This window comes from Coenobita brevimanus, chromosome 94 (assembly GCF_032717465.1).
Source record: "Coenobita brevimanus isolate Jiangsu-jjx chromosome 94, ASM3271746v2, whole genome shotgun sequence".
Classification (NCBI taxonomy): domain Eukaryota; kingdom Metazoa; phylum Arthropoda; class Malacostraca; order Decapoda; family Coenobitidae; genus Coenobita; species Coenobita brevimanus.
The window spans coordinates 1,921,585-1,943,971 of record NC_137047.1 but is presented as its reverse complement, the minus strand read 5'-3'; the positions used below and the strand labels follow the sequence as shown (position 1 = coordinate 1,943,971).

Sequence of the window (22,387 nt, the reverse complement as noted above, 5' to 3'; positions counted from 1 at the left end):
CAGCAGGACAATGCAGGACATGGTAGGCCAGGCCAAGGAAGGCCTAGGGCCAGAAGATGGCAGGGCATGGCATGGAATGGCAGGGCAGGGCAGGGCAGGTAGCGGGCCAGGCGTGTGACCGAGCCAGGTAACGTTGTGTTGGCACCTGGCCAGCACTGAGGGGGGAGGGAGATGAAAAGGAGTCAGGGGGTGAGGGGGAGTGAAGGGCTGTCAGGAGTGAGAGGGGGAAGAAGTGGGAAAGGCAAGGGGTTAGGGGACGAGATGGTGAGAAGGGTGAGGGTGCAAGGGGTGCTGGGATGTAAAAGGGTAACTAGGGCTGAGAGGTGAGGATGGTGGGGGGCGAGGGGTGGCAGTGTCCGACGGGGCAGGTGACCTCCGGCAGGGGCTGCAGTCACCCCCACCCCCCACCCAACCACACCACCCATCACGATACGCTACGGCCGGAAATGTGCACTGTGTTGGGGTTGTTTGGTATGGTAGGGGTGGGTAGAGTGTGTGTTATGGTATGCTGTGGTGTGGCTGGGTTGGATGTTTATGTTATGGTGTGATGTGGTGTGGCTGAGGTATAGTGTAGTGGTACGTTGTGGTGTGGTGTGGTGAGGTGTAGTATAGCGTAGTGCAGTGTGGTGTGGCGGTATCTGAAGTAGTGTAGTGTGATGTGGCGTTGTGCAGTGTGGTGTTGCGAGAGGTAGTGTGGTGTGATGAGGCATAAGTGCTGAGTGGTGTGGTGTGGTGTGGCGGGGAGAGTTGCACAAGCCAAGCTGCAGGTGCTTCCTGTCCTGACCGCCTTGCCACTCTCACTAGTCGCCGCCACCGCCGCCGCCGCCGCCACCGCCGCCGCCGCCGCCACTGTGCCCACCCGACCGCGGCAGAGAAAACGGCTCGCGTCTCTCCCCCACCGCCAGTCTCCCTGCCGCCGCCGCACGCGCAGGAAGGTGGGAAGGAGGGTCCGCCAAAGTCGCAAGTTTCCGCGCGCACTCACTCACTCGGCAGCACACAGCCACCGCCGCCGCACGCACGCCGCAGCCATGCAGAACTTAGACGCAACAGGCACCACTATAGTCATCACCATCCTGCTGGAGGGCACCTAACACACACCACACAGCCCCCCGGTACTAATCATCATCATTATCATCACTATCAACATCACCACCTTCCCCCTCCACCCACCACCATCACACTCAACACCACACTACACACAACACCACATCCCCTGGACTCTGCTCTACACTCCACCTCTCCACCAATCTCCCTCGCCCATCTCCACCATCTACTTGCCCTAACCTGCCCTCTCCAGCCCTCATCACCCTTCACTTGCCCTAGCTTATCTCCAATCTTCTCCAGTCTCTTACACCTCTCCCTCATTCTCTCCACCCATCTCCCTCACATTCTCCTTTGCTCTCTCCACCCATCTCCCTCATCCTCTCCACCCGTCTCCCTCACCCTCTCCACCCGTCTCCCTCGCCCTCTCCATCCATCTCCCTCTCCCTCTCCACTCCCTCACTTGCCCTCGCGCCGGGTACGAGTTGGCAATAGCTGCAATACCTGCCCTACGCCTCTCCACCAACTCTCTCCTTCACCACCACCAGCCCTCTCCACCACTACCAGCCCTCCCCTTCGCAACCGCCGGCCCTCTCCAGCCCTCACGTCGTATGCAAGGTGGCAAAAACAGTTATATCTGTTTAACGTCGCCTCTCTCTGCCGGACCTTCAGCTGCTCTCTCCCTCCTTCTCCACCAGCATTCTTCACCGCCTCAACATCATCTCCACCGGCCCTCACCAGCCCTCTCCATCATTTCCCAAGTCGGCATCAACTTCCCCAGTAGGCTCGGCAGTTTTCTCCATTCTACCCCGATTCTTCAGTTGCCTCCACCATCCCTCTCCACCAACCCCTTTCACAACACTCCCAGCCCTCCACACTCCTCTCCAGCCCTCTCCAAGTCGGCAACAGCTCCCCCATTGGCCGCTGCAGCCCCTCTCGCCTCCCCTGCGCCGCCTGGGACCTTCAGTTGCCCTTCAGGATGCGCGGCGAAGTGGACGCCTGGCGGATCAAGACGGTGCTGGTCGCTGCTCTCGCCCTCGCTGGCCCCTCAGGTAAGTCCCCCTTTGTCCCTGTGTTCATCTGACGGAACTGGACCACAATCTGAATACTATGTTGTAACTGCATGAAAGTCAATGACGTTCGAAATCAGTCTCCTTGGTTACTAGTCAAACAGATCCTCACAACTACGCCTAGCTAACAACCCTTCGTGAAGTTAGAGTAATACCGGTACTAAGCCGTGAAGAAATAATACGTTGCAAGAAATTCCATGACGCAGAAATGGGTCTCCTTGGTTACAAGTCAAATCGGTCTTCCAAAATTACTACACCTGCCCAATAACCTTCGTCAGGTAAGAGTAAACGAGCTATGGTATTCTGAGCCACCTCCGGAAAGCTAACAACCCATACGTCTGAGTGGAGACAGTTCAGGTGGGAAGTACATTTTTTCACTCTAACTTAACGTGAGCAAAAGGGTAAAAATGATGATGATGATGATGATGATGGGCCCTTTCTTTCTTTTGGGTTAGGTAGTACATTATGTTTATCACCAGATGCTATAAGTCACCTTCGGGAAGCTAACAACCCGTGCATCTGGGTGGAAAAATCTAGGAGACCCCTTTGAGTTACAAGGTAGGATCCCTAATTACTTGCAGGTGTTGTGAGGGACCCCGGAAGGCTAACAACCGATACGTCTGAGTGGAGATAATGAGGAGTGGTTTTTATCCCTCGGTGTGGTTGTTAGGATGCTTTGTGAACCATGAAGATAAGAATGATAAGAAGAGAGGATAAATGCAGTTACTTGTCGATGGGTGTAAGTGTAGTTCTGTTCATTTATTTATTCTCTGACGGAACTGGGCTAATTCGATGAGCTTTAAGTATGGGGCTGGAATGAGTCTCCTTGGTTACTATGCTCTGTTCACTTTCAATGGACGTAAAACTGTCATCTCCCCGTCTTGAATGCCGAGCTGTAACGAGAGAGCAACACTTAAATCTGTTGCTAGCCACGAAGAAGTGCTTTGGAAATGATGTAGAGTCGCAGTACCGTCTTACCCTGCCTCAGAGCTCCGTGAAATTACCTACAAATCGAAAGAAATTAAAATCAGTGAACAGCCCAATCGACCCTCCCATCTGACTACACCTGGCCACCACCTGAGCTAAAAAGAGATTAGGGATATTTGGGCAGGTTAATAAAAACGCACTACAGAACCGTACGCTGTTTGGTTAAAGAACATGACTACACTATACGGGTAACGCAAGGACAAGCAGGAAGGTCCCCCCCCCCCTCTTCCTCTACCCAACAACCCATCCGTCGGAGTGAAGTCTGGCAGGGGTCTTTGTCTTGCTGTGGTGGACCGTCAACTGAGGCGTGTATTGTGAGCTGGGTTAGACTCTCTCTCTCTCTCTCTCTCTCTCTCTTATCTATGTTTACTACGAACTCCCACGACAAAAGACGGGATGCAGCATTGTACAGTAAACAGACAGGTAGGTTGATAAGTAGATAAACACGCAGACAGAAAGCAGACACAGGCAGACAGAAAAGCAGATAAACAGGCAGACAGAAAAACAGATAAACAGGCAGACAGAAAAACAGATAAACAGGCAGACAGAAAAGCAGATAAACAGGCAGACAGAAAAACAGATAAACAGGCAGACAGAAAAGCAGATGAACAGGCAGACAGGAAAGCAGATAAACAGGCAGACAGGAAAGCAGGTAGATGACATAGAAGATCAACAGGTAAAATTAAAATAACGAAATACGTTTACAATTCTAATATCCAGTATGAGTAAACGAAGCAGAATTTCATATGTGAAGAAGATGGCTTATATTTTCTACCTATCGATCGCACGGGGACCACTAATCGATTTCTACTACCTGTACGTGCAGGTAAAATCTCTCGGTGACTGAGGGACATGGCAGAGACAGTTACAATTATAGATAATATTTAAGATACCGGTAATGATGGAATGTCTTACAAGATTACAGAGATCAATAATAACATGAAATTAATTTGTAGATAAGATATACATATTTTTTAATATTAAGGCACATTTAATTATACACTAAAAACAAAAAGAAAAGAAAAAAATATATTTTTTAAGAAGGTAGGTATGGATTAAAAATTTACTGATGCACACCTAGAGCAAGTACCATGACAAATATAATTTTTAACATGGAAAATATAATGTATCTTAATTATTTTTATTTATTTTTTTACCTAGGACATGATATACCCTGAAATATCATGAACTATTTCAGGGATGGATAAAATTTGCATCTTTCGAGCGTCACAGGTCACCGCTAGAACCCCTCCTCCTCCTCCTCCTCCTCCTTCTTTCTCTTCTTCCTCCTCCTGTTCCTCCTTAAATCAACACCCGCAGGACAATGCCAGCCAGTCTCTTTGTCCCCCTTTGTTATCTATCTATTTGTAGGTCAATCTATCGGGCTATCTCCATCCCACGTCATATCCTTCAATATTATCGTCAAAAAAAAAAATCAATCAACTTCCCCAACCGCAGAAGTGACTTGTTTATCGAGCCCCTGTGTCTCTCTGCTCCTGTCTATCTATGTATGTATGTATCTATCTATCTATCAGCCTAAAGCCATATCTACTGTGACAAATAATAATAATAAAAAGCCCAATCTATTTTATCTTGACCCATCGTCAATTCCTTCACACTTACCCTGTAGCTGTCTGTCTATCTAGGCCTATCCATCCATCCATTCATCTATCTATCTGTCTGTCTATATATATATCTATCTATCTGCCTGTCTATCTATCTATTCGTCAGAGGTCACATTCCTTTATCTGAATCAAGGTGACCTAAAAAAAAAAAAGCCCTTCATCAACCATCAACTATTTCTTTTTCTTTTCTTTTACACTTTTTTAAAAACTACTTTCTAATTTTATCTGCCCCTCTTCTCGTTATGGTACCGGTATATATTTTTTCCTCGTCTGTAGTCTGGTTATCTGTATATATAGTAATGGGTACTGTGACGTCAGACATATATTTATCAACTTACCTGTCAATTCTGCGACATCATCCATCTACCTGTCTAATGTCATGCCATCTGTCTATCTATCTACCTACCTACCTACCTATCTATCTATCAGTCAACCAATCAATCAATCCATTTGTATCCATTTATCCATCCATCCATTTCTCACTCAATCAGTAAATCTATCTACCTTTCTATCAATCTGTTTTCCCTCCGTCAATGCAGATAAAACCATAAACACACAGGTCCTTTACCTCGCCCACCACGACTGTCATTAACTTTATCCCTTTTTTCGTCCTTTCTCCAGACGATTTTACTCAGTTTACAATAGGCTCTTCCAACTAGAGGGGTTAGATACAGACTTCATTAACCCCTTCACTGCTAGGAGGCTTTTTTTCACCTAATTAACCTAAAAAAAAAAACGAAAATGATGTCAAGTTTAACGAAGACGAAAATAAATGAATGAATAAAGTCATAAACGAATAAATATAAATAAATCAATGAACACTAAAAATAATAAAGAACAACAGCATGGTTTTAAGATCCGGAGAAAATGGGATGCTTTGTCGTTACCCCCGTTTTCTTTGACCTCTACGATTAGCCAGTCAAACCTTCCCCTATTCACTCGTCCCCCCCCCCACCCTTTCACTCCAACCCCTCCCTCCCACCACTTAATTCACAGTCAAAGTCTACTTTTAAACACCCTCACTACTAGAACATCCATTTCAATCAGCTTAGGAAGATATCTAGTTAGTGAAGGATCTAAATAGGGCTATATCAAACCTCTCCTGTTAGAACAGTCTCCCCTAAATTGAATGAAATCGCTTGGAATCTGGAATAATAAAAATGTCGACGGATTGGAGAGGTCAACCATACTCCTCCAGACCTGCATCGCCTCCCCTTCATGCCATCACGACCCAGCCATCCCGCAAAAAGGGTCCGAACCTCGCCCTGTCGCGGTCTACGGCTATTTTTAACCTGGGAAAGGGGTACGGTGCAGGTACGGTCCGCGACAAAAGGTAGGAGTAATATTTCACCTCCCCTTTTGCTTCTCCGTTTCCTCTGCTGGGTAATATTCCGAAGTTGGGAGTGGCTAGGGATGCCTCTCTCCCTGTGGATGATTTTCTTTGATATGCGTCAGGGAGGAAAGTGACGGACATGACCTAAGTGTGAAGAAGTGAAGCCGTGGGAAAACTTTTGTCTCCTGCTGTATCTGGTGGCTGGGGAGACAGGTGAGATCAGGTGTGTGGGGTAGGGTAGGGTAGGTAAGGGCAGGGTTGGGGCAGAGTAGGGTAGGGTAGGGTAAGAAGGTAAGGAAGGGTCGGTTGCGTAAAAGGGAAGGGTGCTCCAGGGCGGTTCTTTTGTGAACATGCATAGGGTGGTGTGTGTGTGTGTGTGTGTGTGTGTGTGTGTGTGTGTGTGTGTGTGTGTGTGTGTGTGTGTGTGTGTGTGTGTGTGTCGGAAGCCCTTGAGTAATACAGTCTAAACTCCTTCCCACAACGCCAGGCAATTTCACACGGCCTAAAAAACCTCACGGTCTCAGAAGATGAAGAAATTATAAAGAAACTAAATATTATCTTTAAGTTTTGGGAATATGGAATAGGTCTGATATTAGATGTCTGTCGCGACCTGATAAAAAAAGATTGCTATTGGGTATCTTCAAACTCAGAGTGTGATGGACAGAGATAGACAGATGGATAGACAGATGTAGACGGGTAGATAGATGGACAGATACGCGAATCGACAGAGAGAGAGAGAAAGAGAGAGAGAAATTACACACCGAGAGACAGTGAAATAATGAAAGAGACGACTGCACACTTTTCAAGGGTAACAGCTTGGGTCTCTCTCTCTCTCTCTCTCTCCTTGCGGTTGACTTGCGGTTATTTGGACTATCACTGACGTCTTGTTTCGTGTGTGTGTGTGTGTGTGTGTGTGTGTGTGTGTGTGTGTGTGTGTGTGTGTGTGTGTGTGTGTGTGTGTGTGTGTGTGTGAGAGAGAGAGAGAGAAGAGGCGGTCTGGGGAAGATCTCTTTTGGGAGGGGAAGAAAAGGGGAAACCAGGGAGGATGAAGGATGCTGGGGGGGGGGAAGGGGAAGAAAGGGGAGGAGGGGGAAAGAGGGGAGTGGGGAGCTGGTAAAGGAGGGGAAATGCATGAAGGGGAGGGGGGGAGGGAGTAGGAAGTGTGAAAACAGGGAATTGAAAGATAGGAAAGAACGAAATAAGAGAAGGAAGAAGCAAGAGGCAGGAGGTAAAGAAGTAAAGAGACTGGAGGAGGACGAGACAAAGAAGAAAGGTGTGGAAGAAGGAAATTGGGAGATGTGGCACGGAAGGAGACGGGAGGGATGTGGAAGGAGAAGAAGGAAGAGACGAGAAAGGAAGAGGTGGAAGAGAAGAAGAGGAGGGAGGGGTGTGTGTGGAAGAAGATTTGGATGAATGGAGGAAATGAGGAAGAAGGGGAAGTGACGGAGGAAATCAGAGGTGAAATAAACGATGGTGTGGACTGGGAGAAGCGGGAGGGGGATAAGAAAAAAGAGGAGAGGTGAGGGAAGAAGAGGAAGGAGGAGGAGATATGTGCCTTGGGACAGGAAGTGGAGGCGGAAGAAGGGGATGATAGAAGAAAGAGGAGAGGTGTGAAACAGCAAGAAAGTAGAAAAATGGACGAACAGGGAGGAGAAGGAAGGAAGGAAAGGAAGGAAGAAAGGAAAGGAAGGAAGAAAGGAAAGGAAGGAAGGAAGAAGGAAGGAAGGGAGGAGGGTTGTCTTGCGGTTATCTGCACCAACAACCAATGACTTATGGCGGAGAGGTGGAGGAGGAGGAAATGGTGAAGGAAGAGGAAGGAGGCGTGGAGGGAAAAAAGAGGGAGAAGGGGAAGATCAATAGCGAAGGGATGGATGTGAGGAAGCAGTGGAATAGAGAGGAGGTATGAAAGAAGAGGAAGAGAGGAGATGTGTGGAAAAAGAGGAAGAAAGGGGATGTGTGGAAGATGAGGAAGAAAGGGGAGGTGTGGAAGAAGAAGAAGAGAGGAAATGTGTGAGAGAAGAGGAAAAGAGATGTGAGGGAAGAAAGAAAGGGACGGGATGTGGAAGAAGTGGAAAAGAGAGGAGGTGTGGAAGAGGCGGTACCGTAGTTGAGACGAGGAGGAAGTGGAAGGAGAGGAAGAAGAGGAAGGAAGAGAGGAGGATGCGCTATAGAGGGGGAAGGAAGGGAGGAAGGAAGGGGGATCGGGGAGGGGTAACTTGTGGTTGTCTAGACGTCTGGTAGAGAGGAGGGGGCGTCTTCGTTGGGAGGGGGGGGGAGATTAGAGAAGATGAGCTTAAGGAAGGGAAGTTGGGGAGGAAGGTGGGGAGGTGTAGAGGAAGAGGAAGCGGGGAGGTGTAGAAGATGTAGGCTGGGGAGGTGAGAAAGGGAAGGGAATGGGGAGGAAGTTAGAGAAGGGAAGAAAGAAGGACGTGAGGTGAGGGGTAGAACGAGGGAGCAAGAGGAGTTAGAGAAGGGGAGATATAATGAACGTACGTGATGGGAGGGAGGAAGAGAAGTGAGAAAGAAAAAATGGAGGGAACAAGAGAAATGAGAAAGAAAAAAGGAGGACAGAGGGAGACGTGGAGAAGGGGAAGAAGTAGAAGAGATAAGAAAAATGGAGGAAGCAGAAGAGAGAGAAAAGAGTAGCTGTGGAGACAGGAAGGGGGGGAGGTGGTGTGGAAGGACTGTTGCAGAGGAAGGAAGTATGGCAGGTATTGAGGAAAACGGAAATGAGAGATGTGACAGAGGGAGGGGAAGGGGGAGGGAAAGAGGGGAGGAGGGAGGGAAGGAGATGCAGGGAAGCGGGAATGGGGACGGGAATGGACAGAAGAGAAAACGGGGAGGAAGGGATGATGATAAAGAAGTGAGAAACGCTTGGATGAAAATGATAATGGAAGAGGGATGGACATGACGACATGGAGGGGGCGGGAGGAGGAAATGAGGAAGTGGAGAAAAAAAAAAGAGCACACAGAAAGAGAGATGTGGAAGAGAAGGAAGGTAACATATGGAGATGAGGTAGACTGAGGAAATGAGGGGAAGTGGAAGTTAAGGAAGTTCAATGTGAAAAAAACAAAAAAGTGTACAGGAGAGGTGTGTATAAAAGAAGCGTAAGGTGGAAGGCAAACTGGAAGGAGTGGAAGAAGGGGAAGTTGGGAGTGTGCAGAAGGAAGCGAGACAGGGAAAAGAAGACGAAATGTGGGCAGGGAGGTGTGGGGAAAAAAGGGAGAAGGAAGGGTGTGAACAAAAAGGGGGAGCTGATGTACGTGAAGCTGTTATGGTGATCATACTGACACACACCTTGTTTCAGAATCCTCCCTCACTATCCACTCACTATCCTCTCACAACAACAACAACAAAAAACAACAGCAACAACAACGCCGACAACAACAATAGCGATAACAACAACAAAACATGGCCTCCTGCTGTCCTTGCTTCCTGGAGACTGTGTTATATCTTTTCCTTGTCTATATTAAACTATTAAATTGCAGGACTATCACACCTTGCCCTTCTTCCATGTCTTTGCAATACTCCTTAACTCCGCGTGGCATCTATCCATCACAATCCTAAGAAGCTCTATAACAAGCGCAGAAGGCCGGCCGTAAGGTAGCTACTTAATCCAGACATTTCAGGTAAGGGGGATCAGTCCCTCGTCCCTGAGCGGGACTATGCAATAAACAGTTCCTGGAATATTTTGGCTTGTCACTCTGTGTGGTTACCTGAAAGTAGCACTACCGGTACATCAGGTGAGTGGATGGTGGAACACGATACTCAATACCCGGTACTCATACAAGACAATAATAACGGGTCACACAGGCGGAAATGAACTGGCAAGGATGAGGTGCCTTTGGAGATAGCACGACATCGGGTGAGTGGATGGTGGAACATAGCCAGTCAATATTCGTACAAGAGTATAATAACGGGTCACACACGGAACTGAACAGGCAAGAATGAGATGGTACTGAGGGCTGCACTGCATCGGGTGAGAGGATGGTGGGACATATACAAGAACGTACATGGAACTAAACATGGAAAGATGAGGTAGTTCTGCTTCTCTTACGACCTCCAAGACACGGCCGTGGAACCAAGAGCCTTAGTTTCCCTTACCACTAAGTGCCCTTCTTATCTCTCTATCTCTCTCCTTCTTCTTCCCCACCGCCGCGATTATGTCAGCTCAAGGTTCTTCCCCATTATCTCCCTCTCTCTCTCTCTCTCTCTCTCGAAATAACATAAAAATGAGTTGAAAAGAGGGATAGAGAAAGGTCTGGACGTCTGGAAAGGGCTGGTTGGATAGGAAAGGTTAGATGGATGGATGGATGGATGGGGAAGACTGGATGGACAGAGAGAGCTTTACAGGTGGGAAAGGTTGGGTGGATGGATTGGACAGGTGGAGAGAGATAGATGGAACGACAGTGCTATATGGATGGGTTGTAACAGGTGGGTAAAAAATGAACTGTGTGTGGTGTGAGGACAGACAGAAGGACAGACAGAGAAGGGTCCATAAAAAAAAAAAAAAAAAAAAAAAAAAAAGTTGTATGGGTGGGAAGGGGTGGGTGGTGGATCTTCAAGGTTACAGTAGTCACGTTTGCCCTGCTCTGCCTACCTACTTACATCCCCACCCTCCAGCCCTGCCCTGTCTACTTACACCCCCCTCCTGCCTAGCCCTACCTACTTACACCCTCACCCTCCTGCCCAGCTCTGCCCTGCCTGTCTACATCTAACCTCCTGCCCTACCCTGTCCTGCCTGACATTGACCTGCCTACCCACTACACCCACTCCCTACACCCCTGCCCTGCCCTGCCCTGCCTACCTACACCATCCCTCCTGCCCTGCCCTGGCGCACCTTAACCTGCCCTCCCTCCTATCCTCTTACAGCTCCTCCCCTTCTTCTTCCCTCGATTGTGTTTTTTCCTCGTCTTTTTTTCTTTTCCTTCAGTGGTTTTTCGTTTTTTTTCACATTCGTCCCTGAACTACGCCGTGGCTTATATATATTTTTTTGTCATAATTTTTACTATTACCACCCTATCTATCTATCTATCAATCTACTTATTTATCTATCACTCTATCAATATACTATACTGTAATACATAATAGGCAGGTGAAGAAGGGGAGAGGCGGCAGAGAGAGAACGACTGGAAAGACAAAGGAGAAGGGAGAAAGAAAGAAAAATACTAGGAATATGAGAAGAAATAGAATCCGAGAGAATAAATAAAGTGAAGGAGAGAGTGAAAGAGGGACAGACAGAATATGAAGGGAGGGAAAGAGGGGAGTGCGGAGAGAGACAGCAGAGAGGGATAAATATAGGAAAGGGAGGAAAGGAGAGAAACACACACCAGGAGGAAGGGAGAAGGGGAGGTGGAAGAATAAAGTGAGGAGGGAGGGAGGGAGGGAGGGAGGGAATATGGAGATAGGAGGGAGATAGCAACAGCAACAATGTGTCACTTTTAGGGGCCGGAAGACAGCAATTTGAAGTGTGTTTTCCCTGCCTCCCCCCCCCCTCTCTCTCTCTCCCTCTCTCTCTCTTTCTAACAACAGAGCAAGAGGAAAGGCCCGCTAAAAATCCCTCTCACGACCCTGGCCTCCCATACAGAGAGAGAGAGAGAGAGAGAGAGAGAGAGAGAGTTACACAGACCGCACAGACGTTAAGGCATTTGCTATATAGGTGGTCCGGCCTTAACCGCTTCAGACCGAGGACGTCTTTTGCGTTTCATTTTCCCGAAGATTAAATATAATAAGAAAAGAAGGGGAAAATTACGAAGAGAATTGGGAAGAGGTTGAAAATTGAAGAGAGAGAGAGAGAGAAAGGGTAGACCACAGGCAGACCATCAGACCGTAAGCGACCTTGACACTCGCTTTCTCTCACCTAAACTTTCACTCTCTCTCTCTCTGTGGTCACCTCCTTCCATGCCTGTGGTGTTCGCTCTCTCTCTCTCTCTCTCTCTTTCTCTCTCTCTCTCTCTCTCTCTCACACACACATCTTTTCGGAAGCCTTAGATTATTCATTTCCTGTCTTGTTTGTTTGTGTCAGCCAGTCTAAAATAGTTTCTCGTTTTGTTTGTTTGTATTCCCCTGTGTGTGTGTGTGTGTGTGTGTGTGTGTGTGTGTGTGTGTGTGTGTGTGTGTGTGTGTGTGTGTGTTCAATATTTGCGCTGTTCAATCCTCTTTTTCTCGTATTTATTTGCTCATTTTCCATTCCTTTATCCTCTTGTGTTTTTATAATTTTTCTAGTTATCTTGTTTTTATTTGTGTATCAAGTTACGCCGTAGTTTTTATTAGTCTCCACTGTTTTAGCCGTGTTTTTTAATCCTGTTTCTTTCGTTCACCACTTAGTCTTTTTGTGTGTGTTTTACTTCTGGCGCTGTTTAATATATTTCTTTGTTTTTATTACCATACACTGTTTTATCCATTTTCTTCTTGCTCTTTTTGCTTCTTTCACAATGTATTCTGCTGTTTTTTTCCCCATTTACTGAGTTCTTCAAAATATTTTCTTGTGTTTTTTTACAATATTTAATCCATTTTCATTGCCCTCTTCGTCTTCTTCATATAGCCCGCTGTTTTGTCCTCACTTCTTCGTTTTTCATAATTTTTACTCAGTTTTTTCATCCCTCTCTCATATTTTTTTTCCTGCTCCTCGGTTTGTTCGTAATTTTCCGTTCTCTTTTCCTCAATTTCTCGCGTGCTTAGCCTAAATATTTTCTCTCTTTTGTCACTCCTCTTCCTACTAATTTCCCCCTCCACCACCGGATTGTCTTGCATCCTCCTTACCACGCCCTTCCTGTGCACATACCCCCCCCCCTCTCTCTCTTGCTCTCTGTACATCATTCTGTTCTCTCTACATCCTCACAGTCCTTACCTCTCTTACCTAACGACATGAGCAGACACGTGAGCATGACATGAGCGGCCCTGAACAACGACATGAACAAAAACCTGAGCTATAACATGAACAGTACCTATAACATGAGCAGTACCATGACCAAACACCAGACATGACCAAAGGCGTGAGCAACAAGACATGAGCATTAATCGTCTCCCATTCCACGATCAGGCGATTAACTAACATCCTCCTCCCTTCTCATGTCAGTGGGCTCATGACAAGACCTGTGCAGTGACATGGGCAAAGATCTGACCCTTGACATAAGCAGTTGAATAAAAAACGCTGTCTACCTAACTAAATAACCAGAGAGACAGAGACAGGTATATAGATAAACAGATTGAGATATAAATAGACAGACTGACAGAAACTTATGGATAGATCAAGAGAAAGAAAGAAAAAAGAAGGAAAAAGAGACAGAGGGGTGGACAGATAAATAAATAAATAAATAAGTAAATGGCCTGAATAAACAAATACTCAAAAATTCGCTTTCCTTTCTCCTTCCAGTGGGCTCGTGGCAAAAGGACCTGAGCAACGACATAAACATCGGTGTGCAAGACGCGGGCTACTCAAAGGCGGTGCTGGACTGCGAGGACGACCATATGGCCTTCGTGCTCACCCTCGAGGACCACTTCGAGGGCGTAGTGTACACGAGGGGCAGCTTCCACACACGCAAGGGCCCCTGCTTCCTCGACGCTGACGGGGGCACGCAGTTCGCCCTCAAGTTTGGATACAAGGACTGCGGTACTAAATATGTGAGTTCTGGGGCTATTTGTGCTATCCTTGTCTTATTTTTCCTTTGCTGACGTTGATAATGATGATGATAACAATGGTGGTGATGATAATGACGATGATGCTGATGGACCACGACGACGACGATGATAAGGACAACATTAATATCTCCCATCACAGGACTATGCTTCATCTTCCTCCTAACCTAATATATACTTTATTTCCTCCCTTCACTCAGGACGCAGCGTTGGGCGCCTACGTGAACACGGTAGTGGTACAACACGACGATGACCTCATCTTCCCCGGTGACCTGGCATTTGACCTCCGATGCTATGACACTCTCACCGTCAACGCGTCCATGTCGGGGTACGTCCTCAGATTCTTTTTATAAACGGTATATGACTCGGAATTTCCCTGAAGCCATAAGTAAATTAAAGCACCTGTATTTTGACTTGCTTTCTACTTATATCTCACGATTATCTTATACTTTTTTTCCTATAACACTTCCGTCGCAATGACCCTTGAGGAAGTTAATGACCCAGGTGGGAGTGGAGTTAATCTGCGACGGAAGTGGCAGAGAAGAAAGTGTCAACAAGTGGTGAGATATAAAAACACTTCAAACACTTAACCTGCAGTTGTGGCTCCTGCTAAATATTTACCACCCTTTCAATATCGTGACGGATTTTTTTTCTTTTATTCTCATTACCTCCAGACAAGATTATTAAAAGTAATTCCCTCTTCATTAAGGTATTAGCCGTTTAGAAAGCAGTGGAAACCCTAAACTGAATAAAATCGGCTGGTAGTAGATAGCATAATATCAGAGCATATCTAAATAACAGCCTGCCCTTTACACGATAAATTAAACGTTTTATTTCTTTTTCTTCCTTGTCTTCAGGGTGAGGTCCAGCATCTCCCTGGTGGACCCCGACCCGGCCTCCTCCAAGAAAGCAGACTCCAAGGCCGACCAGGTGAGGGCCACGTCCTCCTCCACAGTGGTTACCCTCACCCCGGCCCGCCTCACACCGCCCAAGGAGGAGCTGTAGGCACGCCCTTGGTTGATGTAGGACCTCGAGTGGAGTAGGACCTCGAGTGGAGTAGGATCTCGAGTGGAGTAGGACCTCGGGTGAAGATACGAACACAAACCACGTAGGATTTAAAGCTGGGTTCGCCAATACACAGACAAGAATCGGCACTTTGTGAGAGGGGGGGGAAAAATCTGTTGTCTGGAGGGACGATAAAGGAAATCGCCGAGGAAAAAAAAAAAACTGCCAAGGGACGACTGAAAGAAATCGTCGAGGGATGAAGAAAAAAATCGTCCTGGGGTGAATAAAAGAATCGTCGTAGGAAGAATGAAAAAAAAAAAAAAGTCCTGAGGATGAAAAAAATCGTCCTCTCGTAAGGGTGCACAGTCGTCATGTACTGCACGCTACAAAAACCGTCTCGTGTGGCGAAAAATAACTCGTCTGTTCTTAGGACGAAGGAAAAAACTCGCCATCACTCATAGGGCATTTTAGTATTGATAACTGCGTGGTAATGATGAAGGAAATCGTCTACTTTTAAGGTTTGTTGTCGAAAAATCCCCTATTATAAGACGTATATATAGTGTCCTGTGAGTCTATTTTTGGGCATGCTATCACAGAAATCGTCTATTTTTGAGCGTGTTTTGGATAAGAAATCGTCTGGTTATTTAATGCACTGTAAAAAAAAAAAAAATCGTCGTCTTGGTTGGGTGCTGCTGGAAAACTAGATCTCGGCCAGTGACAAAAAAAAAAAATAATAATAATTAAAAAAAATAAAAAAAGGAATAACGACACAAGAATAGACGAAAAGACAGACAAAACAGTGAGCGAAAACAATGACAAAACTTGGACAGTGAGAAAAAAAAAATATGGGGAATTTTTGGACTCTTCAAGGTGAAAAAGTGGGTGTTGCGTGAGCGTCCTACCCATAGCCCCATCCCCCCACCCCCTGCCCCCACCCGCACGCCCACCTACCCCCTTCCCACGCCCACGACCCCACCCACAGCTTGATCTCATTGTAGGTAGAGTGAGAAAGCCCCTGGAGGGTCCTCACTCCCTGTAGTAAACGCTGGGGTCTCGGCGTGGTAGTTAAGTCCCCCCCTACATATCCCCACCTGCCCCACTACCCAATCCCCAATCCCTCCTCCCCTCCCCTTCAATCCCTTCCATCTTTCTCCTTTACCAATCCTTTCCTCCCCACCAGCCTTCTCCCCAAACAAAACTTTTCTTATTCTTCTCCCCAGACAAACTTTGTTTTCTCCTGTAGGCTTGTTTTGAATTTAGCCCTCTCCCCTCCCCCCCTTCTCTCTCTCTCTCTCTTACATTCCTATTACAACATACAGCCACGCTTATCCTCTACTCTCCCTTTCCCAAGTTCATCTCACTCTCCTTTCCCATCCTCTCTATCGAGCGATCCAAATCCACTCTATTCATCCCATGGCCTTCCTGTTCCCTTCCCAGCTCAACCTACTCAGCTCAGTGACCCTTAATTTCCCAGTCCTTCCAGCCCCTAACCTCAAGACCCCTAAAGCACTTTCCAGCCCTTGACAGACCCCCGTAGCCAACCCTTCCCCTCCTTTCCTCTTACTCTTAAAACATACACAGCCCTCTTTAGCCCTCCCAGCCCTCTACAGCCCAATCCTTCCCCCATCTCCAAGCCCTCTGAAACACCAACAGCCTTCTTCAACCCTTCAAACTCCCTCTTTATCCATCCTAGTACTCTACACCCCTCCAAGCCCAACCCTTCCTCCCTACTCTCCAAGCCCTATCATGCACTTCGAACTCTTACTGTGCTCCAAGCCCAATCTCTCTCCAGCCCGACCTTCTCAAGACCATGATCTATTTCTCTAGATCATCACCAGCCCAGCCCAGTCCACGAGATGAGAATGGGCTTGTGGGCTGAGTGGTTCACGGTTCTTCCACAGTTACTGATTGTTGGGGAGGGAGAAAATTCTATTTTTGTACTTACAAATTAAGAAAATACTCTTAAGTGTGTTTTTTTTTTTTTTTATATTAGGTACCAGTCAAACTGCCCGTAACTGATTAGAAATAAACTGTGCCTTACCCTTTACCAGCAGTTTTATTTTACCCACTGTTACAGGAATGTGAAAAAGTTCTAATTCTCTGTCAGCATTGTGTGCAGACTTCCATACTTCTTATTCCTCCTGTGCTCCTCATACTGCTAAGTTCTGTTCACCCCACCTTGGCCTAAAATTGTCATCGCTCCACTTTGAATGTTGAGTTAAAACACTCGATTAACACCAACATATGTTGCTAGTCACGAAGAAGTATTACAGAAAGGATGTAAAGCCATAGTATTGTCCATTTCTGCCACGTGAAATGATATGCAAAAGGATGAAAATTGGACCGAGTCAAAATGATTAAACTATACATATAAAAAGCACTTAATAGCGACAACACCTTCCTCTGCAACGATCGGTACAAAAGTGTCAGCTAATTTTTGCTCACCACTGTACCTGTAATTTCGAAGATCTTGACCCCTTCAGTACGCGGACGTCCTCTTGTACTTAACTCTTGATACTCAATTTTGGGAACAGCTCCTGAAGTGAGGGGGTTAATGAAGGACAATACTACTCACATCAGTTCGAAAATTCTAACTCCTACTCCTTGCGGACCTCTACCAGGACAGACCAAACTGAATACAGGACGCCCTCCCAGTCAAGAGGAAGGTGATAAGGAAATGAAGGTGTGTATTTCAAAGGGTTGTTAGGTGCACTGATGAGGGTTTAGCCTGGTAATTATGTCTGGCTGTTCCTGTTACTGTCACCCAGATTTATGACTCAGGGAAACGAAGCTAGAAAGGTGAAAATGACTGTATTGCTGGTACTCTCTCTCACTCTCAGAGAGAGAGAGAGAGAGAGAGATCTAAGAAACCCCCCTCACCTAACTAACCCTGATACACCGTACATAGAGAGAGGGCAGGGTAGACGAAGGTTATGGTTTGAGAGAAGACATAATCTCTCTCTCTCTCTCTCTCTCTCTCTCTCTCACACACACACACACACACACACACACATACACACACACAACAGGATATTAACACTAGTCTCGCCATTCAGTTGTATATTGGCACCCGCTATATGAGTCAACCACCATGTATATATTTTCTTCATGATAACGTATATTTTTACACTATTCTTGCAACCACCATACGATTTATTTATTTATTTAAGGGACACATCTATAGTGAGAGAGGCCTACAGAGAATCACCACTAACCTCTTAGACATGACAGGCCTCCTCAAACTCAAAAAAAATAAAAAAGAAAAAATGGCCACGTGCTGACAAGAGTAATAATAATACGTCCTCGGGGTGAAGGTGTTAATGATATAGCCAGGAAGTAGACAGGTGTGCACTAGATAAGGTAGATAAGATAACTACTCATATCACCTTGACCCCTTCAGTGCGACTACGCCTTGTTTTTTCTTTTTATCTTATCCTTGCTACCACAAGACGATTTTACTAAGCTTATACGAGGGATTCTGGAGCTTAGGAGGGGTTAGAAATAGCCTAGACTATTCCTTCACCAAGCTCTCTCTCAACCTCCTAAGCTGAATCAAATCGTCTGGAGGCAACAAGAATAAAAAAAAAAAATCGCCGGAATCCAAGGCTAATCAGCATCATCATCATCATCATCATCATCTCTAACCTTGTGCCTTGAAATCAAACACACACATAGGTATATTTTCTTGACATAAAGAGGTGTTCAAAAATTACGTAGATTAATATTCCTTGAAGGTGTATAAAATGAAGGTTAGCTGTATTAATTATTTTTCTTTCATCAGACAGGTGAGTTTGTGTTCTTGCAAATCCACGTTGTTGTTGTTGTTACTGTTTTTGCTTTTGATGTTGCTGCTGCTGTTGTCCTCTGTCACCTTCTTTACGTGTACATCCCACGATTATGTAATGTATGTACGTACCGTGTATGAATGTATGAATGTGTGCCTAGATGTTCCCCTGCACATCCTCCGGTATGTATGTATGTATGTATGTACGTATGTATGTATATCCTTGATGAGCGCCATATGGAAAAACGTTCCGGCCTTCCACACTGCTGACCACTCCACCCCCTCCATTCCTTACACATCCCATCGTAGGCCTATGTACGTGGCCTATGCCCCAGTATGTAGCCTACGTATGGATCCCGCACAGCCTATGTTGCAGTATGTAGCTTAAGTATGTATGTGGCCTACGATACGTGTAGGCAAGTACGTAGTGTGTATATAGCCTAGATACGTGTAGATAAGTATGTTGTTATATCGAAATGTCCAGAAGGGCGAGCGTTGTGCCAAACTTTCCCTCTCTCTTACGCGTTGTTGGTCTCCTCCCCCGTCTCCGCCTCCTGGCACATCCCAGCGTAGGCCATGCGCACGACGTCCTCCTCTGTGGGGGTGTTAGTGGGGTTAGCTGGGGGGTTAGAAGGGAGGGGGTGGATAAAGGGGTTAGCTGAGAGTCGGTCAGACAGGGTTAGAAGAGAGGGAGTTACAAAGGAGGAAGGGAGGGAGGTAGTTAGAATAGGAGCAAGAAAGGAAGGGGTTAGAAGGGAGGACGATGACTGAAGATATTAACAGGAAGGGGATTAAAAAGGGAAGGGTTTAGAAGGAAGGGGGGGTGGACGACTGAAGGAGTTATCAGAGTGAGTTACAAAGGGAAGATGTTGGAAGGGAGGAAGTTAGAAACGGAAGATGTTAGAAGGGATCAGGTAAGGTGTTAGATGAGGGGACCTACACAGAGAAGGCGTTTAAATCACCACGTCAGGTATTTCTTAATGTAACTGGGATCGTCTGACGGTAAATTTAATCACCGAGAAGAAAAAAGAAAAAAGAAAATGACGTTCTAGTGGTGAAAAGAGTTAACCTGGCTGAAACGATTTAAGCCACACACCTGTATAAAGCACCTGTATAGAGATCAAACCTGCTCCCAGCCACAGAGGGGAAGCTGTGGGTTCTACTATGGCAAGTTAGGACGCTGCTATGAAAAAAAAAAAAAAAAATCTATATGAACAATTTACTTCAGCGGAGACAATAATTTTCGTCGATATTTTTTTCCCTCAAAAAACTAAACTGCCAATGACGGGATGACAGGAACTCAAAATTAATAAACAAGTAAATAAATAAAATAAAAATTCCCTAGGCAGACAAGAACACACCTCCATCAACCTCCAATCTCCATCCTCTCTCTCTCTCTCTCTCTCTCACCTTTGACACTCCTGCGCCTGTCGTCCAGCTGGGCACACTTGAGGGCGTCGTCGTTGACGTAGTTGCAGTCGTCGGTACCACACAGGGGCCGGTACATACGGTTGATGGCGCACCCCTCCACGCTCCGGAACGGCGTGGCGGTACCATGTTTACATGCACCCCACGCTAGCCCTACGAACACGCACATGGGGGGAGGGACATTAGCTAACAACGAACGCATTAACAAGTGGAGGGGGAGACCGAGGATTATATGGAGGGATGAAGCAGAGAGGTATATGAGAGCCGGGTGTAAGTTGGGGGAAGGGCAGCGAAATGGCAGGGGACAGGACGATATGGAGGCGATTTGTTTGTGGGCACCTCTTACGGGATTAAGGCGTCTGGCTATAGATAGATTAACACGTTCACCTCGAGCGATCTCTTCTAAGCAAAACTAGATGTTGGCCAAATTACGAGAGAGAGAGAGAGAGAGAGAGAGGATGTTAACACTAAGCATCTGGCAAAGGAATTAGAGATGCTCGGTTAAGGAACTAGAGACAGATGATGATAACTAATTAAGATGTACACGGAACAACAGCAAGTCACGTCGTGGAAAAAAAAAACGGTAACAGACGGACAATTACGACAGCTGAAATATGAAATGAGAGAGAGGGATGTAGAGAGAGCGGTGAGATAAAATCAATAAAAGAGAAAGTAATGGGACGGGCAAACAACACAACACTCAAGTGGAAAGAGTTTGATGATGATGATGAGGAGGAGGATGACTTCTGAAGCAACACAAATTAATATTACTCTTTCCTGTGCCTTGATATTACCGTCGGAGAGAAACGGTTGCACATTTCCAATTTTACATCTCTTCCACATGGGGGTATATTGTGTTCCTCTGTTCTCCCCAATCTATCTGTATAAGCTAACCCCTGCCTGTTAGTTATTTCCATGCTGCCTGATGCCGTACCCAGTGAGGTGCTGCATCGATAAAAACCACGTCCCTACTCAGTAAAGATCTAATGCCTGTTCCTGATAAGCTGGGAGAATCTTTAAAAAATACACGAGTTAGTCCTCTTTCGTTTTTTAATAAAGCCCTCATGAACCACACCAAAGAAAACGTATAACGCACTCCTCAACATAATGGTAAACTAATGTAATTCTAGTATCCTCAGTATCCTTTTACACATACACTTTTCTCAGTTTATAAATTTAAGTACAGCGTTGGGCGGACCATACAAACCAGTGTACTGTATGTGCAAATGACACTCATACGAAGGAAATTACATGTGTATTAGTTGGAGGGAATATATTTTGTAAGTTGCAGTCTGTGTGGTTATTAATATCTATCTATCCATCTACTCACCTACCTACCTACCTACCTACTTATCGATCTGTCCATATATCCACCTACCTACCTACCTATCCATCCATCTACCTATGTACTTATCTATCAACTTTGCCTTCTCTATAATTATCTCTATGTGACTATAGTGCATGTCAGTAATTAACAGACATGCAACGTATCCTATCTATTTATCTATCTATCTACAGTTTCGCCACACCTCTGTCTCTTTACGCAGCTATAATACATGACAGCACAATGTACGGAAGTGAGGAATGCAAATCATTACGCCCATTCTTAGAACACACACACATACACACACACACACACACACACACACACACACACACACACACACACACACACACACACACACACACACACTTGTTGGCATAATGGACTTGGTGCCTCTTCCTAAGTGATTTACTTGTCATTAAGCCCATTCTTAGAACACACACACACACACACACACACACACACACACACACACTTGTTGGCATAATGGACTTGGTGCCTCTTCCCAAGTGATTTACTTGTCACTTTAATATTTTTGTGAAACAGACACACACACACACACACACACACACACACACACACACACACACACACACACACACACACACACACACACACACACAACCATTTTGATTTTTCCTGTGTAAAAAAAAAATACAGGTTCTTTCCTCATATAATATCTATGTTATAATTTTCACTGCAAATCAGGAACAGTGCAATCAGTAAAAAAAAAAAAATAATAATAATAACAACAACTACTACTCCACAATTACGAAAGGGAAAGCACACCCGAAAATTTTTTGACATAAGGGCGAAAATACCGACATACAGAACACCCGATGAGCCTTAAGTCACATTACCACTATAACTATAACATCAATAACAGAAGTAAGAGATAATAATAATTGTCCTTTTACATTAACTGCAATTCAACATCTTCACTTTTTGTACGTTATTTACGAGAGACACTGACCACTGGAAGTGTGTGTGTGTGTGTGTGTGTGTGTGGGTGTGTGTGTGTGTGTGTGTGTGTGTTCAGGAAGGAAGGAATAATGAACTTGCACCGACCCATAACACGACTATATGGTACTACGGTAGAAGGGAGCAGGGAAAAAAAAAAAAATGAAATGCAAGATGTGAAGAGCAGTGAGA

The 22,387-nt window shown here is 45.7% G+C and overlaps 1 protein-coding gene across 1 annotated transcript; it reads left to right on the top strand.

Moving 5' to 3' along the window:
* Positions 1-1,632: 1,632 nt before the first annotated feature.
* LOC145412842 (uncharacterized) lies at positions 1,633-14,734 on the top strand. Its single transcript, XM_080282642.1, has 4 exons — positions 1,633-2,093; positions 13,432-13,679; positions 13,895-14,022; positions 14,552-14,734. Exons 1-4 carry the CDS (start codon positions 2,021-2,023, stop codon positions 14,697-14,699), a joined length of 597 nt encoding a protein of 198 aa, XP_080138768.1. The 5' UTR covers positions 1,633-2,020; the 3' UTR covers positions 14,700-14,734.
* The last annotated feature ends 7,653 nt before the right edge of the window (positions 14,735-22,387 follow it).